General features: G+C 44.6%; 1 protein-coding gene across 4 annotated transcripts in view; it reads right to left on the bottom strand.

Moving 5' to 3' along the window:
• Window positions 1-15430, bottom strand: part of Gcnt2 (glucosaminyl (N-acetyl) transferase 2 (I blood group)) — a 95193-nt gene that overhangs the window by 20788 nt on the left and 58975 nt on the right. Inside the window, exon 1 of one of the 4 annotated variants that reach the window (XM_075969842.1) lies at window positions 12397-13674. The exons of the other annotated variants lie outside the window; for them this stretch is intronic. Within the exon in view, the coding sequence (XP_075825957.1) occupies window positions 12397-13321 (925 nt within the window). The 5' untranslated portion in view covers window positions 13322-13674. Of the gene's footprint in view, window positions 1-12396; window positions 13675-15430 lie in introns of those variants that run through there. 4 annotated transcript variants of the gene reach the window in all.

A 15430-nucleotide genomic window follows, 5' to 3' on the forward strand; every position in this document is an offset into this window, starting at 1 on the left:
CATGTTACAAATTAAAAGAAAACGTAACAGGTATGACAAACCTGTGAGTTGCTATGGTTGTCAGAAATGAGCAGCTTTCTCTTTTCCGATGAGTATTCTACATGGTCCTCTTGTAAATCCAATCACAACAATTGGTTGAAAAGTGAAAATACTTTTACCAACTTAAATATTTAGGGAATACATCAGACTGCATTTCTTTGTCTTCTTTATTAAAAGTTGAATCTGCCAGCACAACTCTTTATGAATTAGAAGAGTCAGAATTCTGCTTGAGATGCCCAGTTTCTTGGCCTCTGCCTTCTTATTGTGATATTGGGGAAGAGGGGGGGACTAAGGGCAGTGTGCTGTTTAGGGGTGTCTTTTTTCTTTATATTGGATATTCTCCTTCTAATAAAAATAGAACTGATAATCTAAGAGTCACACAGTGAGTCAAGGCTTTGGTTTTATTTTTCAATATATGTAAACATATATATGCATACATATCATATATACATATAAACATATACCTAATACAGATATATGCATATGCATTTGTACATACACATATAAACACACGCATACATAATACCTATGCATACATATATAGATATAAACATATACATACATTTTACACACACATACCCCATCTCAGTTTTCCACTTAATCAGATTTAGTATCACCTAAGAGACAGACCCATTGGACTGAGATCCTGAAATACAAAAAAGAGAAAGTAGGATCATATTGAATGAGGTAACCCAGACCCAGAAAGACAAATGATGCTGAATGTTCCCCCTCAATGGAAGCTCTTAGCTTCAAATCTCCAGGTGTGAATACATAACCTATGGTAACTACAGAAACCAGGAAAAAACAAAATAAACAAAACAAAACCCAAGACCATTGCCAGGACAGGGGAGCTGGGAAAGAAAAAGTCAGGGAGAAAGCAGGGTACTAGCAATCTGATCAAGGAAATAGGAAAAGGGGGCTCCTTAGGGAGGGGAAGGGATGTAAATACAGAAGATGGGAGAATAAAAAGCGATAACAGAATACACGCGAGCTGATAGGACATAGGAAAAGGGATGCTCTTTAGGGAACCAAGAAGGAGATGAATACAGGAGGGGGGGGGAATAACAATAAGAATGTCTGAAAAAAAGGCACAAGGAATCATATTACTAACTATTTACAACAGACAAACAAACCAAAAATGCTCCCTCCAAGAGCCCAAGGCCACCTAACAAAACCTCCAACACCATACATGAGAAGCCTCTTTTGAGTTGTTGGTCAGGGCTGCCCAAGAGACTCCCCAAACATACAACCTATTGCCTTTGCCTTGGTTCCCCCCCAGAGGTGGAAGATAAGTTCCTATTGCTGAAGACACCATGCACTTCAAACCCAGGACCCAAAGGCGACTGAGCTGGAACTGACCTGAATGCCTCCTCCCTGAAAACCAGAAGGCACCATGCAAACTTTCAAAGGAGGGAGGCAACCAACAGTCCTCCCTCTATGATGCCTATGAACCATATCAATAACCAGCATGGCATGATAACCTCAAGAGTGCAGAGTGATGCATGTAACTTTGGGGGAGCCAACAGTTCTCTCATTGGACTTAAGATCCATTCAACAAGAAGGATACCATACTTAGTACCGGAAGAATATATATATGTGTGCGCGTGCGTACACACACACACACACACACACACACACAAACAAATGTGCCCTCAGTGCTACTGAAGTCATAGTTATTGGAGGAGAATCTATAACTACTTATCTATTGAACCAGAATAAGCCCTATCAACAATCCATCGACGTTTGTCCTTATACCCACAGAGAATTGTAGTCTTCATGCCTCATCAAGGAAACTTCTCTTTGCAACAGACAGAACAACTACAGGGGGGAAAACACTACAGAAAACCGCAGCTAATCAAACTGCAGAATTGGGAGCCCAGTTCCAACTTACATATCTACAAAACACTTCAAAGGCTCAGGGAACACTGTGAAAGAGGGACCAGAAAGAGTGCAAGAGCCAGAGGACCAGGGAGATTGCTGTGAAATTGTGTCTCCTAGTAACTTTACCCTCGAAGTTGCACCAGCATGACTTCCCAAACAAGGACGACATTAATGGACACACCAAACTGGACAGGAAAAAGCCCATGAGGCCTTAACTATACCAAGGAATTACAGGCAATTGGATTAAAGCTAGGAGTAGATGCCGTCCTTTTCAGGAAAGAACACACCGATTGATTGCCCAGTGTCAAAGGTCAGCCCTGAAAACATACATGCAAGTAACATTATACAGCCCTGAACAGGTTATATTTTTTTTGAACAGGTTATACTTAAGAATATATGTGCATGTGCACACACACACACACACACACACACGCATGCACAAATGTGCCCGCAATAACAACTAGCGAAAAGAGATCATGAATTTGAAGGAGAGTGTGGAAGTGTTTAGTGAAAAGAAAGGAGTAATGTAATTATACTATCATTTCAAAACTTGAAAGAAATAAATAGAAAGTGAGTTGAATAGAAGCACCCGTTTGTTCTCTTCTCTGACTGTGGGTGCAGTGTGACCCCGTAGGCTCCTTCTACTACAGTGGCTTTCAGCCACTGTCCCCCGACACCCCAACTGTGAGCCCATGTGATCCGTGTCAAGGGCTCTGGGAAGCCCCTGTGACCTGGCTGTGTGAATTTCCTCTTCCAAGCAATTGTTATACTCTACACAAACAAGTCCTTTCTGAAACGAAAGAAAACAAAGCTGCCAGTTAACCCCAGTTCCTGCTCCTTCTAGGCAGATGTGGCTGTGGACAGGCTGCTCTGGTGTCTAAAACACTGCTGTGTGGTGCGGACTCAGCTGGGCTTTTAGGCAGATGTGGCTGTGGACAGGCTGCTCTGGTGTCTAAAACACTGCTGTGTGGTGCGGACTCAGCTGGGCTTTTAGGAGTCTTAAAAAAAAATCACACTAATAGCCAGGTGGTGGTGGTGCATGCCTTCATCCCAGCACTTAGGAGGCAGAGGCAGGTGGATCTCTCTGAGTTCAAGGCCAGCCTGGTCTACAGAATGAGTTCCAGGACAGCCAAGGCTACATAGAGAAACCCTGTCTCAAGACAAAACAAAAACACTAATAACATTCAAGGAAGTCAAAGCAATCACAAAAGTTTCCCTGAATCTCTGCTATTTTTTGGGGGGAGGGGGGATATTTAAACCTAGTTTTACATGGTGGGTAAGCCAAGGCACACACATCCTTTGGTGTAAAACAAAGACTAAAATTAATGTCTTTTAAAAAAAATATCTTCAGCATCTCTGCAATATAGACTATTTTCAGGCTTTCTTTATGTTAGTCAGTAGACACTTTATGCTCACTGTTAGTTCTTTAAATATATATTTTTTAGACATTCACTTATTTATTTTGTGTGTGGATGGCTACTGAGAGCACAGGCCATCAGACGACAACCTTCAGGGGTTTGCTCTCTCCTTCCACAGTGTGGGTTCTGGGTTGAACTCAGATTGTCAGGCAAGGTTGCCCTGCTGACAGAGACAAAACCAACTTCACCGCTATATTTACCTACAATCAAAGCCCCTGTTATTTCCTTAATATGGGCATTTTCCAGACACTAGCCACTTGTCCATGGCTGTCAGAAAGCCTGCCACAGGCACTCAACACTATCAAGTTTTCTCTTACGGAAGCCTGCTACCTTTCCCTCAGGCAGCTCGTCCCTGCTGGACAGTGCTGCGCAGCTCCTTCCACTCCTTCAGCCAATAGCCTTTAAGATACCAGCCCAAAAATCTGCAGCAAATTTTAATGTGCCAGGGTCTGTGAAGGCTGGGGTAGCCCATCAGTTCTCACGTGTCCCAGAAAAAGAACTCCACGGCACCTGCTGGAGATATATAGATGCTTGAAGCTGCTGAAGCAGAGACCCGGGAACCTGCGCTGGAATGGCTCTTCAGGGGGGATTCTGAGGAGGGCAGAGCTCTGGCAATCCCAGGACCACGTGCATGCCTTGGGAACTCCACAGAGTCACCACCCTAAGGCTCAACAGCATCTTAGGCTAGCATCACCCATTTAGCAAACACTGGAAAGAAGGATTTAAACAATGTCTTTCTGGTTTCCACTCCCCTCCCCCCCTGTTTGCTGGAAAAAATTTTTTAGTCTCACAATTCAAAGAAGTCCATACTTAAGGTATGAAGCATATGCTAATATTCAATGTACTATTTTTATTACCTTTATCTATTGTGTGTGTGAGCATGTGCACATATGGAGGTCATATGGGCCAACGCTAGGAGTTGGTGCTCCCATCATAGGGGTTCTGGGAATCGAACTCAGGCCAACAGTCTTGGCAGCAAGCACCTCTGACCATTAAGCCATCTCACAGGACCCTTAGCTATTAACATATATATCTCATGTAAATCTGCCATACAGCTTTCTAAACTTCTTTCTACAAATTTGCACATCCTTTTTCAATTTAGTTTCAGTTAGAATACCAAATACCAAATAACAAAATAAAAACAAATAATAGAATGCCAAGTAAATAAATATACAATGTGATATTTTCATATGTACGTGTCTTTCTATGCTTTCTTACTTTGCCCCCCACCCCTTCACTCCACACTTGCCGGTCCCTTTCCTTCCCCCAATTGCTCCTCTTCCTATTTTCATGCCACAAGCCCTCTACTACCATCTCCCGTCCAATAAGAATGGGCTTCTACTTAACAAAGTCACGTATGTTTTAATACAATATTTGAAGGTGAAGCAAGGTTTTATTAAGAAGTAGCAATGAAGAAAACTAACCCCTGAAGTTGTCCCTATGGCAAGGAGGGGGTCCCCAAAATGGACTGTCCCCAATTTATGTTTGAGAACAGATATTGATACTGGTTTTGAACTCATGTTCCTCTTGCCCCTTTCCCTATCCTCCTGAGTACTAAAATTAAAGATGTGCTGAACCACGCCCTCTGCCCTCCCTTAGGCCTCTTCCCTTATCATGTCCTACATACATGTGCATATATAAATTTAAGTATAGACTCTGCATTAGAGAAAACAGGTCAAACTTTTTTGTGGTACCATGTGAACATAAGGAATGGAAAGAAATGCTGAAGTGTTCAGTTCATAGGAATAAGGTATAGCTATTTCTGTTACAGAGATAATTAAGATATCAAATATATATCGATCACTGTATAAACTGAAATGTACCTATATCAACTCTCTGTGACTTTCGTATACAATTAAAATCAAATTATTCTGAGTAGTCATTGAAATGTAATTACATTTTTATTGTTGTTGAAAAAAAAAAGAGGCCTTCAGCTTCCAGAAAAGGTCTGTGCTGTACAATTGTTAGAGAATGATGGATGGATGGATGGATGGATGGATGGATGGATGGATGGATGGATGGTGGAGTTGGAAAGAAAACAATGTTGCCAGTTCTAAAGCAGCAACTGTAGCAGACTTTTCTACTGGGACTGAATTCATGTTAAATTCAATTTGGCAGATACTTGCCAATTATAGCTGCATTTGTACATAATGAATATTCGCATATGCTTTAATCCACTTAGTAGACAACAGCTCACTAGGAGACCCAGGCTGGTCTTGAACTCATGACCTTCCCACTGCCACTTCCTCCTCCTCCTCTGCAGTGCTGAGATTACAGGTGAACAGGATTGTGCTCAATTTCCGAATTTTCTTATCTTATAAAATAGTCTAGCGATTCGGAATTTAATGCTAATTAAGAGAAGTGCTTCCTAATAGTTTCCTTCAGCGTGGGTAGAAAGCAAAGATGCTTGGACAGACTGCCCACTAAAGGAGTGGCACATTCTTTCATTGGAGCGCAAGGCTGGACAGATTACAATGATTCCATAAACAGCCACATTGTCAACACAGTTTGCTTATCTAAGATGCTATGATCTATCCACGGCTTCTCTACCAAGCCCTCAACGTTTTAATGGTGTTTGACCCATGAGTCTAGATTACAGAATATCTGGGAACAGTGCAGATATAAATCTTCCCCCAAGAGCCTCATGAACCTATCTGGATTTCTGGCCAGAGAAGAACCTCCAGTCGCTTACCAAAGAAGAAGAAGGAGAAGCCAAATAGGTCACCCATCACCAATGTAGTATTTTGAAACCATGTTTTCATTTTATTACATGAATTTGATATGATCTAGCTATGCAAAAAATGATATTTTGAAACTATTCAGGAGACAGAAACACATGGACACACGTTGTGAAATTTTTCCTTTAACTATACTGACTTTATTTCCACAGTGACCAAACAACTGTCTTCTAGACAAAAACAGACTTGAGTGTTCGGAGCTGCTGATTAAAGTTGGACTCTACTAACCCTTGGGGGTTATCATTCCCAGTCATGAGGACAGTGGACACCAATGATCACAGCCTGTGTTATTCCAGAAACTGCATTTGAAATTCAGGCTGATGCACAGAGAACACAATACATGATCCGAAAAGGTCTGGTACTGATCCAGCTCCATCTTGTTTAAGGCCCCAGGAACCTTCCTGGAGAGAACATGGTCAGTGTCTAAACTTGGTGAAAGCTACGTCTGTGTTAAGTTTTACTTATGCTTGGGCATGGTCTTTTCTCAACCTTTCACAGTCTTGGCTTATTTCCTAAGCCAGCATTCTCAAGAGCAGACAGTTCCGGAACCAGGGAGTAACGCAGAATGGTACCAACAGCGGGGTAGACACAGTGCCAGGTGTGGGAGACTCTCAAAGCAGGTGTGTGCTCAGGTGTGTGTAAGGTGGAGGCGTCTGCACACACTGCCTGCTGGTGCCCTGTCTTGGTATCGGATGCCTACCGACTGCATCACTGTCTTAGGGTGGCTACTTAGAACCACATTTTTTTCTAATGACTTTAATTATTCTAACTTTATTTTACCTAATGTACATTAGTCTTTTGCCTGCATGTATGTCTGTGTGAGGGTGTCAGATCCCCTGGAGGTAGAATTACAGGCAATTGGGGGCTGTCATGTGGGTGCCAGGAATGGAACCCACGTCCTCTGGGAGAACAGCCAGTGCTCTTAACTACTGAGCCATCTCTCCAGCCCCCTGAGAATCATATAGTCTAACAAAGTATTTGGTCCTTTTAGCATTCCAGCTGGAGCTTTGGAGCTTACTAAGTGTGCCCTCTTTCTCTCTCTTTTCCTTCCCTCATTGACAGATTCCATTTGTCTGACTAACTGGAACATATTATCACACAGTTTGATCTACTGTTCTCTTTATCGCTTCACTATCAAAATTCATCCCCACTTGGGCACCGCAGAGGGCACGGCACAGGGCACGTTCTTACACCATTCCCGTCTTTGACTGTTCAGCTTCTCTCTGACCTTCCCCAAGCTCTGCAACCATCCAGCATTCTGTGTTTTTTTTCTGTGAGCAGGATGACAAGTGACAGTGTCCAGTGTGTGGCAGAGACAAGGAACACAAAGACAGCAGAGGTCACATTGCTTGCTCTTAGAGGCTCAAATGCCAAGGAGGTGGGGTAAGGAGACATTTACTACCGGGTCACCATGACTTGGTGCTGGAAGAAACAATCTTGGCTATAGGAGAGCCAGATATGGGACACCAGCTGTTCTGGAGGAGGGCATCAGAAAGGCCGAAGAAGACATGTCATCTGCTGCGGTCACACAGCACAAAGAGAAGTTGGATCTGATTGGTAGAAAGGGAATCCTTAATGATAGAGTGTCATCAAACAATGCTAAATAGAAAGGTATAGACTGCAGAAATGCTAGTGTCCAAAAGTCGTTGGTGTATAAAGTGTGGGTCATTTTATAAAAAGAGATGAGGGTAGGGGGATGGGTGAGATGCGGGGGATGAAGGTCATGGCCCTGATGGTAATGGGAAGCCATGGCAAAGCTTCAAGCAGGGATGGATGTGTTCACAAGCCTGCCTGACCACACTGGGCACTTACCACCATTGCACACTGGCTGAAAGATCCCCAGTCACCAAACCTCACAGAACTCTGTAGACCTGGATTTTAAAATGCTTTAAAATAAGGAATTGGCTTTTGAATTGGAAATAGCTCCCCCAACATGTCTGCCTACCACCTGTTTAAATAACAAATACACCATGCAGAATTTTGTTCCTAGCACACAGCGTGGGGCCTAAAAGAAAGACCTTTTTTTGTCTTTTTAAACTGGATATATTTGTAGTGAGCTTATAAAACACTTACTTGGAGAGTTTCCTACAGTGTTTTGTTAGTGGTATTATTATTCCAAAACATAATAAAATACCTCTGGGAGGAAAAGCAAAGAAACAGTGAGTTCAGTGGCTGAGAGAACACGACCTTCACAATCCTGAATATTTTTTTAAAATTGTTTTTGCATTGAGAATTGAACCCAGGGCTTTGTGTATGTTGAGCATGTACTCTGTTCCATGAGCTACACCGTTAACCCTTCCTATATTTTAAAGCCATATATATATATATATATATATATATATATATATATATACACACACACACACACACACACACTCACTCACACATATTATATGTGATTTATTTTATGTACATGGATGTTTTGCCTACATGTACATCTATTTGCCTTCCAGAAGAGGTCATCAGATCATGAGACTACAGTTGTAGATAGTTGTGAATCACCATTTGGGTGCTGGGAATTGAACCCTTAAAAGAGAAGCCAGTACTCTTAACCTCTCTGAACCATCTCTGCAGCTCAATATTTTTGTTTTTTGAGACAGTAGCTCAAAAATTTTGTTTTTTCTCTGTAGCTTTGGAGCCTGTCCAAGCCTGTCCTGGAACTAGCTCTCGTAGACCAGGCTGGTCTTGAACTCACAGAGATCCATCTGCCTCTGCCTCCCGAGTGCTGGGATGAAAGGCACGTGCTACCATCACCTGGCTGCATCTCAATATTTTAAAAATAGAAACAGATATTCAAAGAAAATAACAACAAACAAAACCCAAGCCAACAACAAAACCCAGCTCCCTCTCCTCCAATAAAAAGCAAAAAACAAAGAAATTTGAGGGATTAAAGCGGGGGACAATTAGCTCCAAATCAAAACAACCACAAACACGAATAGTATGGAGTTGTGTCTGTTCCTGGCTGCTCCCTCGGCACATAGAACAGCGCTTGTCACAATGAAGAACTAAGGAAGCTGTTGATGTCTGAAAATGTCAAGTCAGTCTAGTTCACTGAAAGGTGCTTGCTGCCAAGACTGACAGCTCGTGTTCCACTCTCCAGGACACACGTGGTAGAAGAAGAGCATTAACTCCTGTCATCTGACATGCCGGCGGCGTGTGCGTGGGCGTGCGTGTGCGCATGCGTTACCATGAAGCGAAAAGGGCAAAAATTTCTTTTCCACTCTGTGTGAGTGTGAAGTCCTCAAGACACTTCATTTCCTTTCTTCTTTACCAAGATCTCCCGGGGGCTAGGGATGCAGGCCAGTTGATCAGAGTGCTTGCCTCTCAAACACCAGGTCCTGGGTTCAATCCCCAGCACCTCAGAAAGTAGGCATAATATCAGAAGCCTGCAATCCCAGCCTCTGAGATGGAAGAAGGAGAATCAAAAGTCCATGGTCAACAGCGGGCCACCACACAAATTTAAAGTCAGCCTGTACTGCACAAAACTGTCTCAAAATAAATAAATAAAAATAGAAAGAAAGGAAGGAAGGAAGAAAAGAAGGAAAGAAAGAGAAAGAAAGAAAGAAAGAAAGAAAGAAAGAAAGAAAGAAAGAAAGAAAGAAAGATGTCTCAGACTTATTACCAAAGCAACCTACAAATGCTGAGCATAGAGACAAAGGAAAGAATCTTTCACCCTAAGGAGTGCTGGTGGTCTGAAGGGCAGTGACACCGCCAGCTTGGTGTGGTGAGATGACAGTGACCTGTAATAGCTTAAACCCACGTGTCAGTTATCGCGTGTGAAATTCCTCAGAAACCCACTTCCTGGCTTCCAATAGCTCCTTTTGGAAACATAACTGGTCTGATTACATTTTCACCTGACGTCACTATGGGGGCTGGGTAGAGAAGGGGTGGATCACCAGGGAGACACACACACACACACACACACACACACACTGAGAAGGCAGGAGGAATTGGCCAACCTTGCTCTTGTTTCTTGATCCTGAAAGTCTCTTACGAGGCCACGGTGAAGCGCGCAGTCAGGTGCACACACCGCAGTGATGGGGAAAACATGAGAGGCTGTGGCGAGAGGGTAAACTCTGTTTCTCTTATTGCCACAGTGACTGCGGGCAGTGTCCTAGCCCAGCTGCTGTTCCCACTCCCAGCCACTAAGAACGTTCGCTGATGGCTACTCCCCATGTCCACTGATTGGCTGGCTTAGAGAAGAGGAGTCAGACCAAAGCGTGCTTCAGGGGACACCAGGAAACGGGCACAGAAGCGTGTGTGTGTGTGTGTGTGTGTGTGTGTGTGTGTGTGTGTGTGTGAGAGAGAGAGAGAGAGAGAGAGAGAGAGAGAGAGAGAGAGAGAGAGAGAGGATACTTCATTCCTAAAGGGATACGTTATGACTCTGGGTAAAAAAGTGAACCAAAAATGTCTCATGTGTTTGCTTTCCAACACACACACACACCCTTGTGAATCTCCTCATTTTTCCTCATCCTTTGTCCTTTCTGGTAGGACATTTCTTTCTGATATGCAGGGAAGAAGAAATGATTATTGCTTCTTTTCCCACTGCAGCAGAAATAGCTAAAGCTTCGGGCTACCAGACCCCAGCTTGATCTGGGGCCAACGGTGTGACCCACATAGCACACACTCCTCCAAACTAAGGCTCCACTCATCCCCACACGGGGATAGCGAAAGTGGACCTAACATCTGGTACAAACTGTACCGACAAAGACAATACCAGTTGCCACGTGTGGAATATTGACATGTGTTTTAAACAGAAATCAGTCAAACTAGCAAGACAGCCCAGCAAGTATAGGGGGCATCACGATCTGAGTACAGTCTCTGGAAAGAACTCCACAACCTTTTGACCGCCACACATGGGCCCACACTCATTGTAAGCATGAACACAATAATGTCAAAATAAAACATTAAAAAAAAAAGAAATGGGTATAGAATAGAGTTACTAATGCACCCTAATGGATGGTGCATCCTTCTGGGAATCTCTGCGAACTGAAAACCTGGCATCTCTGAAATAAACTCTTACAGGACAGCTTATGTGTCTGTCCCTGGCCACTGGGCTTCTCTTCTTCACTTTCTGCCTCTAAGGAACAGTCGCAGAAAATTCTGGGACGACCCTTCTAGCTCAGCCATTAGGAATGTTGAATTATGGGAGACCTAAATATGTATAACTGCCTTGAGTCTAGTATGATGGAAGCTTCCAACAGCACTCGAAAAATATGCCAAAGATAAGGCTGCAACTCAGAAAGCCAGGAACTATTTTGAAAATGGCAGGTATAATATGGCCATCTTTAGCTAGAACTGACACCCTCCAGTCATCTGCTGCAATACTGGAAACCAGCATGCAGGGACACTCCCGGGCAGCTCACACGACTTATGGGCAGCAGTTTTGAAAAGCAGCCCGGGTCTGAATCAAAGGAGGAGTTTTTGTTACTGTCATCGGCTGACAGCTGCCTGGCATACCTTGGCTCCATTTCCAAATCAGGAATGGCTAGTAAAAAGAACACTGGGGACTGGAAGTTGAGAATTCTGCATGGACCCACTCCAGCCCCACTCCCCGTGTGTCCGTGTCCACCTCCAATCCGTTACCCAACTCCTCTAGGCAACAAAACGTCAGGCTGGGTTTGTTCAGCCGAGACTAATTGAGACCTGGGCACCAGAGTGAATCAGAGCGAAGCTTTGTGAACATCCAAGCAGGTGCCCCCCCCCTGTGTAGAAACAGCCCCGCCCACAACCTTCCGTGGAATTTGCTCAGTGACTTCCTTCAGATAGAAACACGGCCTGTTCCACCTCACGTGTTCTAGAATGCTGACTTAAAAACCCATCTCCCAGCACTTGAGACTTCCGTCCTTATGAGGGACTATGACCAGTGTAAACTCTAAAGATGGGGTGAAACCCCAACTCGCATCCCGTACACAGTAGAAGGCAGAACCACAGCGTTGCCGGTTGCTGAGAGTTATCCCTTAGATCACAGCTTCTTGGATATTTATACGACCACAGAACCAGCACAAAACTGTCCGTAAACGCAACCAAACTCATCATTTTCAAGAACTTAAAATAATTTCTTTCAAGTAACTTAAATGAATGAGTTCTTATAACTCAGTAAGTAAGAGGTAGTAAAGGGGCCATTGAGATGGATGGGCAGGTAAAGGCAATTGCCACCCAGCCTCAGGACTGGGTTCAATCCCTGGCACCAGTGTGGTGGAAGAAGAGAATGACCCCCTTGACTGTCCTGACCCCCCACACACACACATTTGCAATCTGAAAATAAAGAATAAATATGACATTTTAAGAAGCATTGTCAATGACAATTGGGCACTGACCTGGAATCCTATTGAGTGTCACCCAGAAATGCTCATCAGGGCTATAGGTATCTTTAGACCACTCTAAGAGATCAAGGGCCCTTTGGTCATTCATGATAAAGCTGACAAAGTCTCTGGTGAGAGCCACGTAGGCCGTGCCAAAGTATATGGTCAGCTGGTGAGGAGGTGGAGTTTTCAAAGTGTTTGTTTTTCTCATAAAAAATCTGCCCTTGCCTGTATGTTCTTGGAAGACATACTTAGTCCGTACAATTGCGTGCTCTGGAGGCAGCACCCCTGGGGTGATGTTTTTCCCCTTAAATCTTTTCAGATGGTGAATTATTTCCTTGTTGGTTTTCAGGGGGAAGTCCTGCCCGCAGGTGTTGAGGACATATTTCCAGGGGACCTTGGAGGCCAACAGATCTTCCATGCAGTTCAGGTCTGCCTGGAGCCGGGAGAAGCCACCATAGACCACCTTCTTAGTCTTAGAAGCCAGAAAAGCGTTCGGGAAGCACTCGAGTAACTGCCACACCGCTTTTTTAAACTTCCCTGGGGCTTTCTCATCCACATGCACGCAGTAGACATTCTGGGGTGCGTAAATGGCCCTGAAGAGCCTTTCAAAGGTGTTGAAGTCTTTGTGGATCACCATGACATAGGCCAGGGGGAAGGCAGCCTCTTCTTCCGACAGGGGTCTGGTGATATAGTGGCTCTGAGTCTGGTACAGTTGGCAAGAGATTCTTCTTCCCAAAGGATGTGGCAATGTATTCTCCCACATGGAGAACGTCTGATTTCGTAGACCGTAATCACAGGCGATGACAGACGTCTTTTCGCTGGAGCTGTTGAGCGGCTGGTAGAGGCTGTACGGGCTTAGCTGGCTGTGATAAAAGACCACAAAAATCACCACGCTGAGCGCAGTGAAAGCGAAAACGCAACTCATCCATAGGTTCATTATTTTCAGTTCCAGGCGGGAAGAATTATCTCCGGAGACTGAGAAGCGCTCACAGTTCTGAAAGCCTAGGCGCCAGAGAAGGACCAGGTTCCCCCAGATTTGTTGGTTTCTCCCGCAGAGTGGCTCGCGCTCCCTAGTTCTCAAGGCGCAGGTCTCTAGAGCTAAGTCTGGTCCATCCCCCCGGATGGGCTGGAGATGTGCTGCTTTCCCCACAGCGCGCTTGCAGCCAAAGCCTGAAGCCCCCAGCTGCCAAATCCACGCCAGGAGGAGCCCAGCCCCGCCCAGCCTCCGAGAAGCCTTTTCGTTTGCAAAGGAAAAGCAAGAGGCGCCTCCAAGTAAGCCGCGTTCTGGAACCGAGTGATGGGACCAGGAACCGACTTTCTCAAGCATCAACCCCACCCACCTCCCCTCCTACCTTCTAAACTGCTCTTTATTCTTGCACACCCCGGGCCTTCCAGAAGAGGTGGCTCTGTTTTCTGGCCAGTCTTAGGGCGATGGCTCCTAGGTGTTTGTTTCTCTTCTTTCTAGGTTATTTTTTTTCATTTCAGGGTTATCTCTGCCCCTAGGCAGAGGCAGAGATAAGGGAAAAACGCTTTGCAACACGCCTAAATAGATAATCAGCAATAAGAAAGAAAGAAAAACTTTGTGGTGAGCCCTGCTGGACTAAATCCTCGCCTGTGTTAAGTTTACTCTGACGAGAAGAGGGAACTAAGAATCAAACCAAGGGATGGGACACGATTTGAAGGTGACTTCTCACATCAGAGGGTCTGAGCTGTGGCGAAATGTGATAGCCACTGGTTTCTGTTTCACCATGAGCTTCAGATGTCTTGAACTGTCAACACAGTATTATTCACAATGTCCGAGCACCTAGCCACCAAGTCTCCTTTAACAGCAGGATGCCATCGCATTTGGGGTCATTTCATAAAACTCCCGGGATTCTCTATTCTTGGTCCCGCCCACCCTACTCTCGCCCTTCCTGGACTCTGAAGAAAGAACAAATGCTTCTGGGCTGTTGTAAAATTCCTGGAAGTATCAGTCATTGTGACTCAGGGAAACCAGGAAGAGCAGGTCTGGTTTCAGGGCTCCAAATTCCTTTAGTTTACCTGCGCACCCTGGTATAGCCTGCCAGCTCACAGGGAATGTGGAGTGCTTGGGGGACCCAGGCTGGTCCTATGCGATTTCTAGGCAAATGAAACTGGGAGACATTGGCAGCTACTCCAGGGAGAAGCTCCTTGCCTCTGCAAGCACCAGGCCCTCCCTCTATGTAATGGCACAAGGGCTTCACTGCAGATCACTTTGATTAAGTGAGACTCCTGCTCATGCCCCAGGAGGAAGCAGACTCCTTTCTGGATGTGGATTCAGAGAGTGTTGCCTTTGGTTACTTTTTCCTCTTTTGAAAAGTAGCCTATACTTCTGATCCTACTTATGAACTGATATTTTGATTTCTGTGTCTAATAATATAAAAGAAAATTTTTCTTTACAGCTTTTTCAGGGGGGTGGGTGGAGCATTTCAAGACAGGGTTTCTCTGTATAGCTTTGGAGCCGGTTCTGGAACTCATTTTATAGATCAGACTGGCCTCTAACTCACAGCAATCTGCCTGTCTCTGCCTCCTGAGTGCTGGGATTAAAGACGTGTGCCACTGCTACCTGGTTTACCTTAAAGCTTTTAAATGGGTTAATTAATCCCCCAAACTCACACCTTGAACAGGGTGTGGCAGTTTAATCCCTGTAACCTATTTGGCAGGCTGAGACAGGAAGACTGCAAATTTCAAGCTCTAGGCTAGCTCGGGCTACAAATGAGATCGTGTCTCGGCAAAGCAATCAGACTGGGTGTGGTGGTGCAGTCCTTTAATCCCAGCACTTGGGAGACAGAGGAGGTGGATCTCTGGGAGTTTGAGGCCAGTCTGGTTTATATAGAAAGTTCCAGGACAGTTGGGGTTACATAGAGAAAGCCTGTCTCAAGCAAACACACACAAAAACAACTAAACAAAACCCCTTTTCTTCCTTTATCATTCACCCCCCCAATTTGGCTCAAGAAAAAAAAATCACGGGGGGGGGGGACAGACCAGAGAAAGACAGAGACAGGGAGAGAGAGAATGCTATATAAAG

Source organism: Microtus pennsylvanicus, chromosome 4 (genome assembly GCF_037038515.1).
Source record: "Microtus pennsylvanicus isolate mMicPen1 chromosome 4, mMicPen1.hap1, whole genome shotgun sequence".
Classification (NCBI taxonomy): domain Eukaryota; kingdom Metazoa; phylum Chordata; class Mammalia; order Rodentia; family Cricetidae; genus Microtus; species Microtus pennsylvanicus.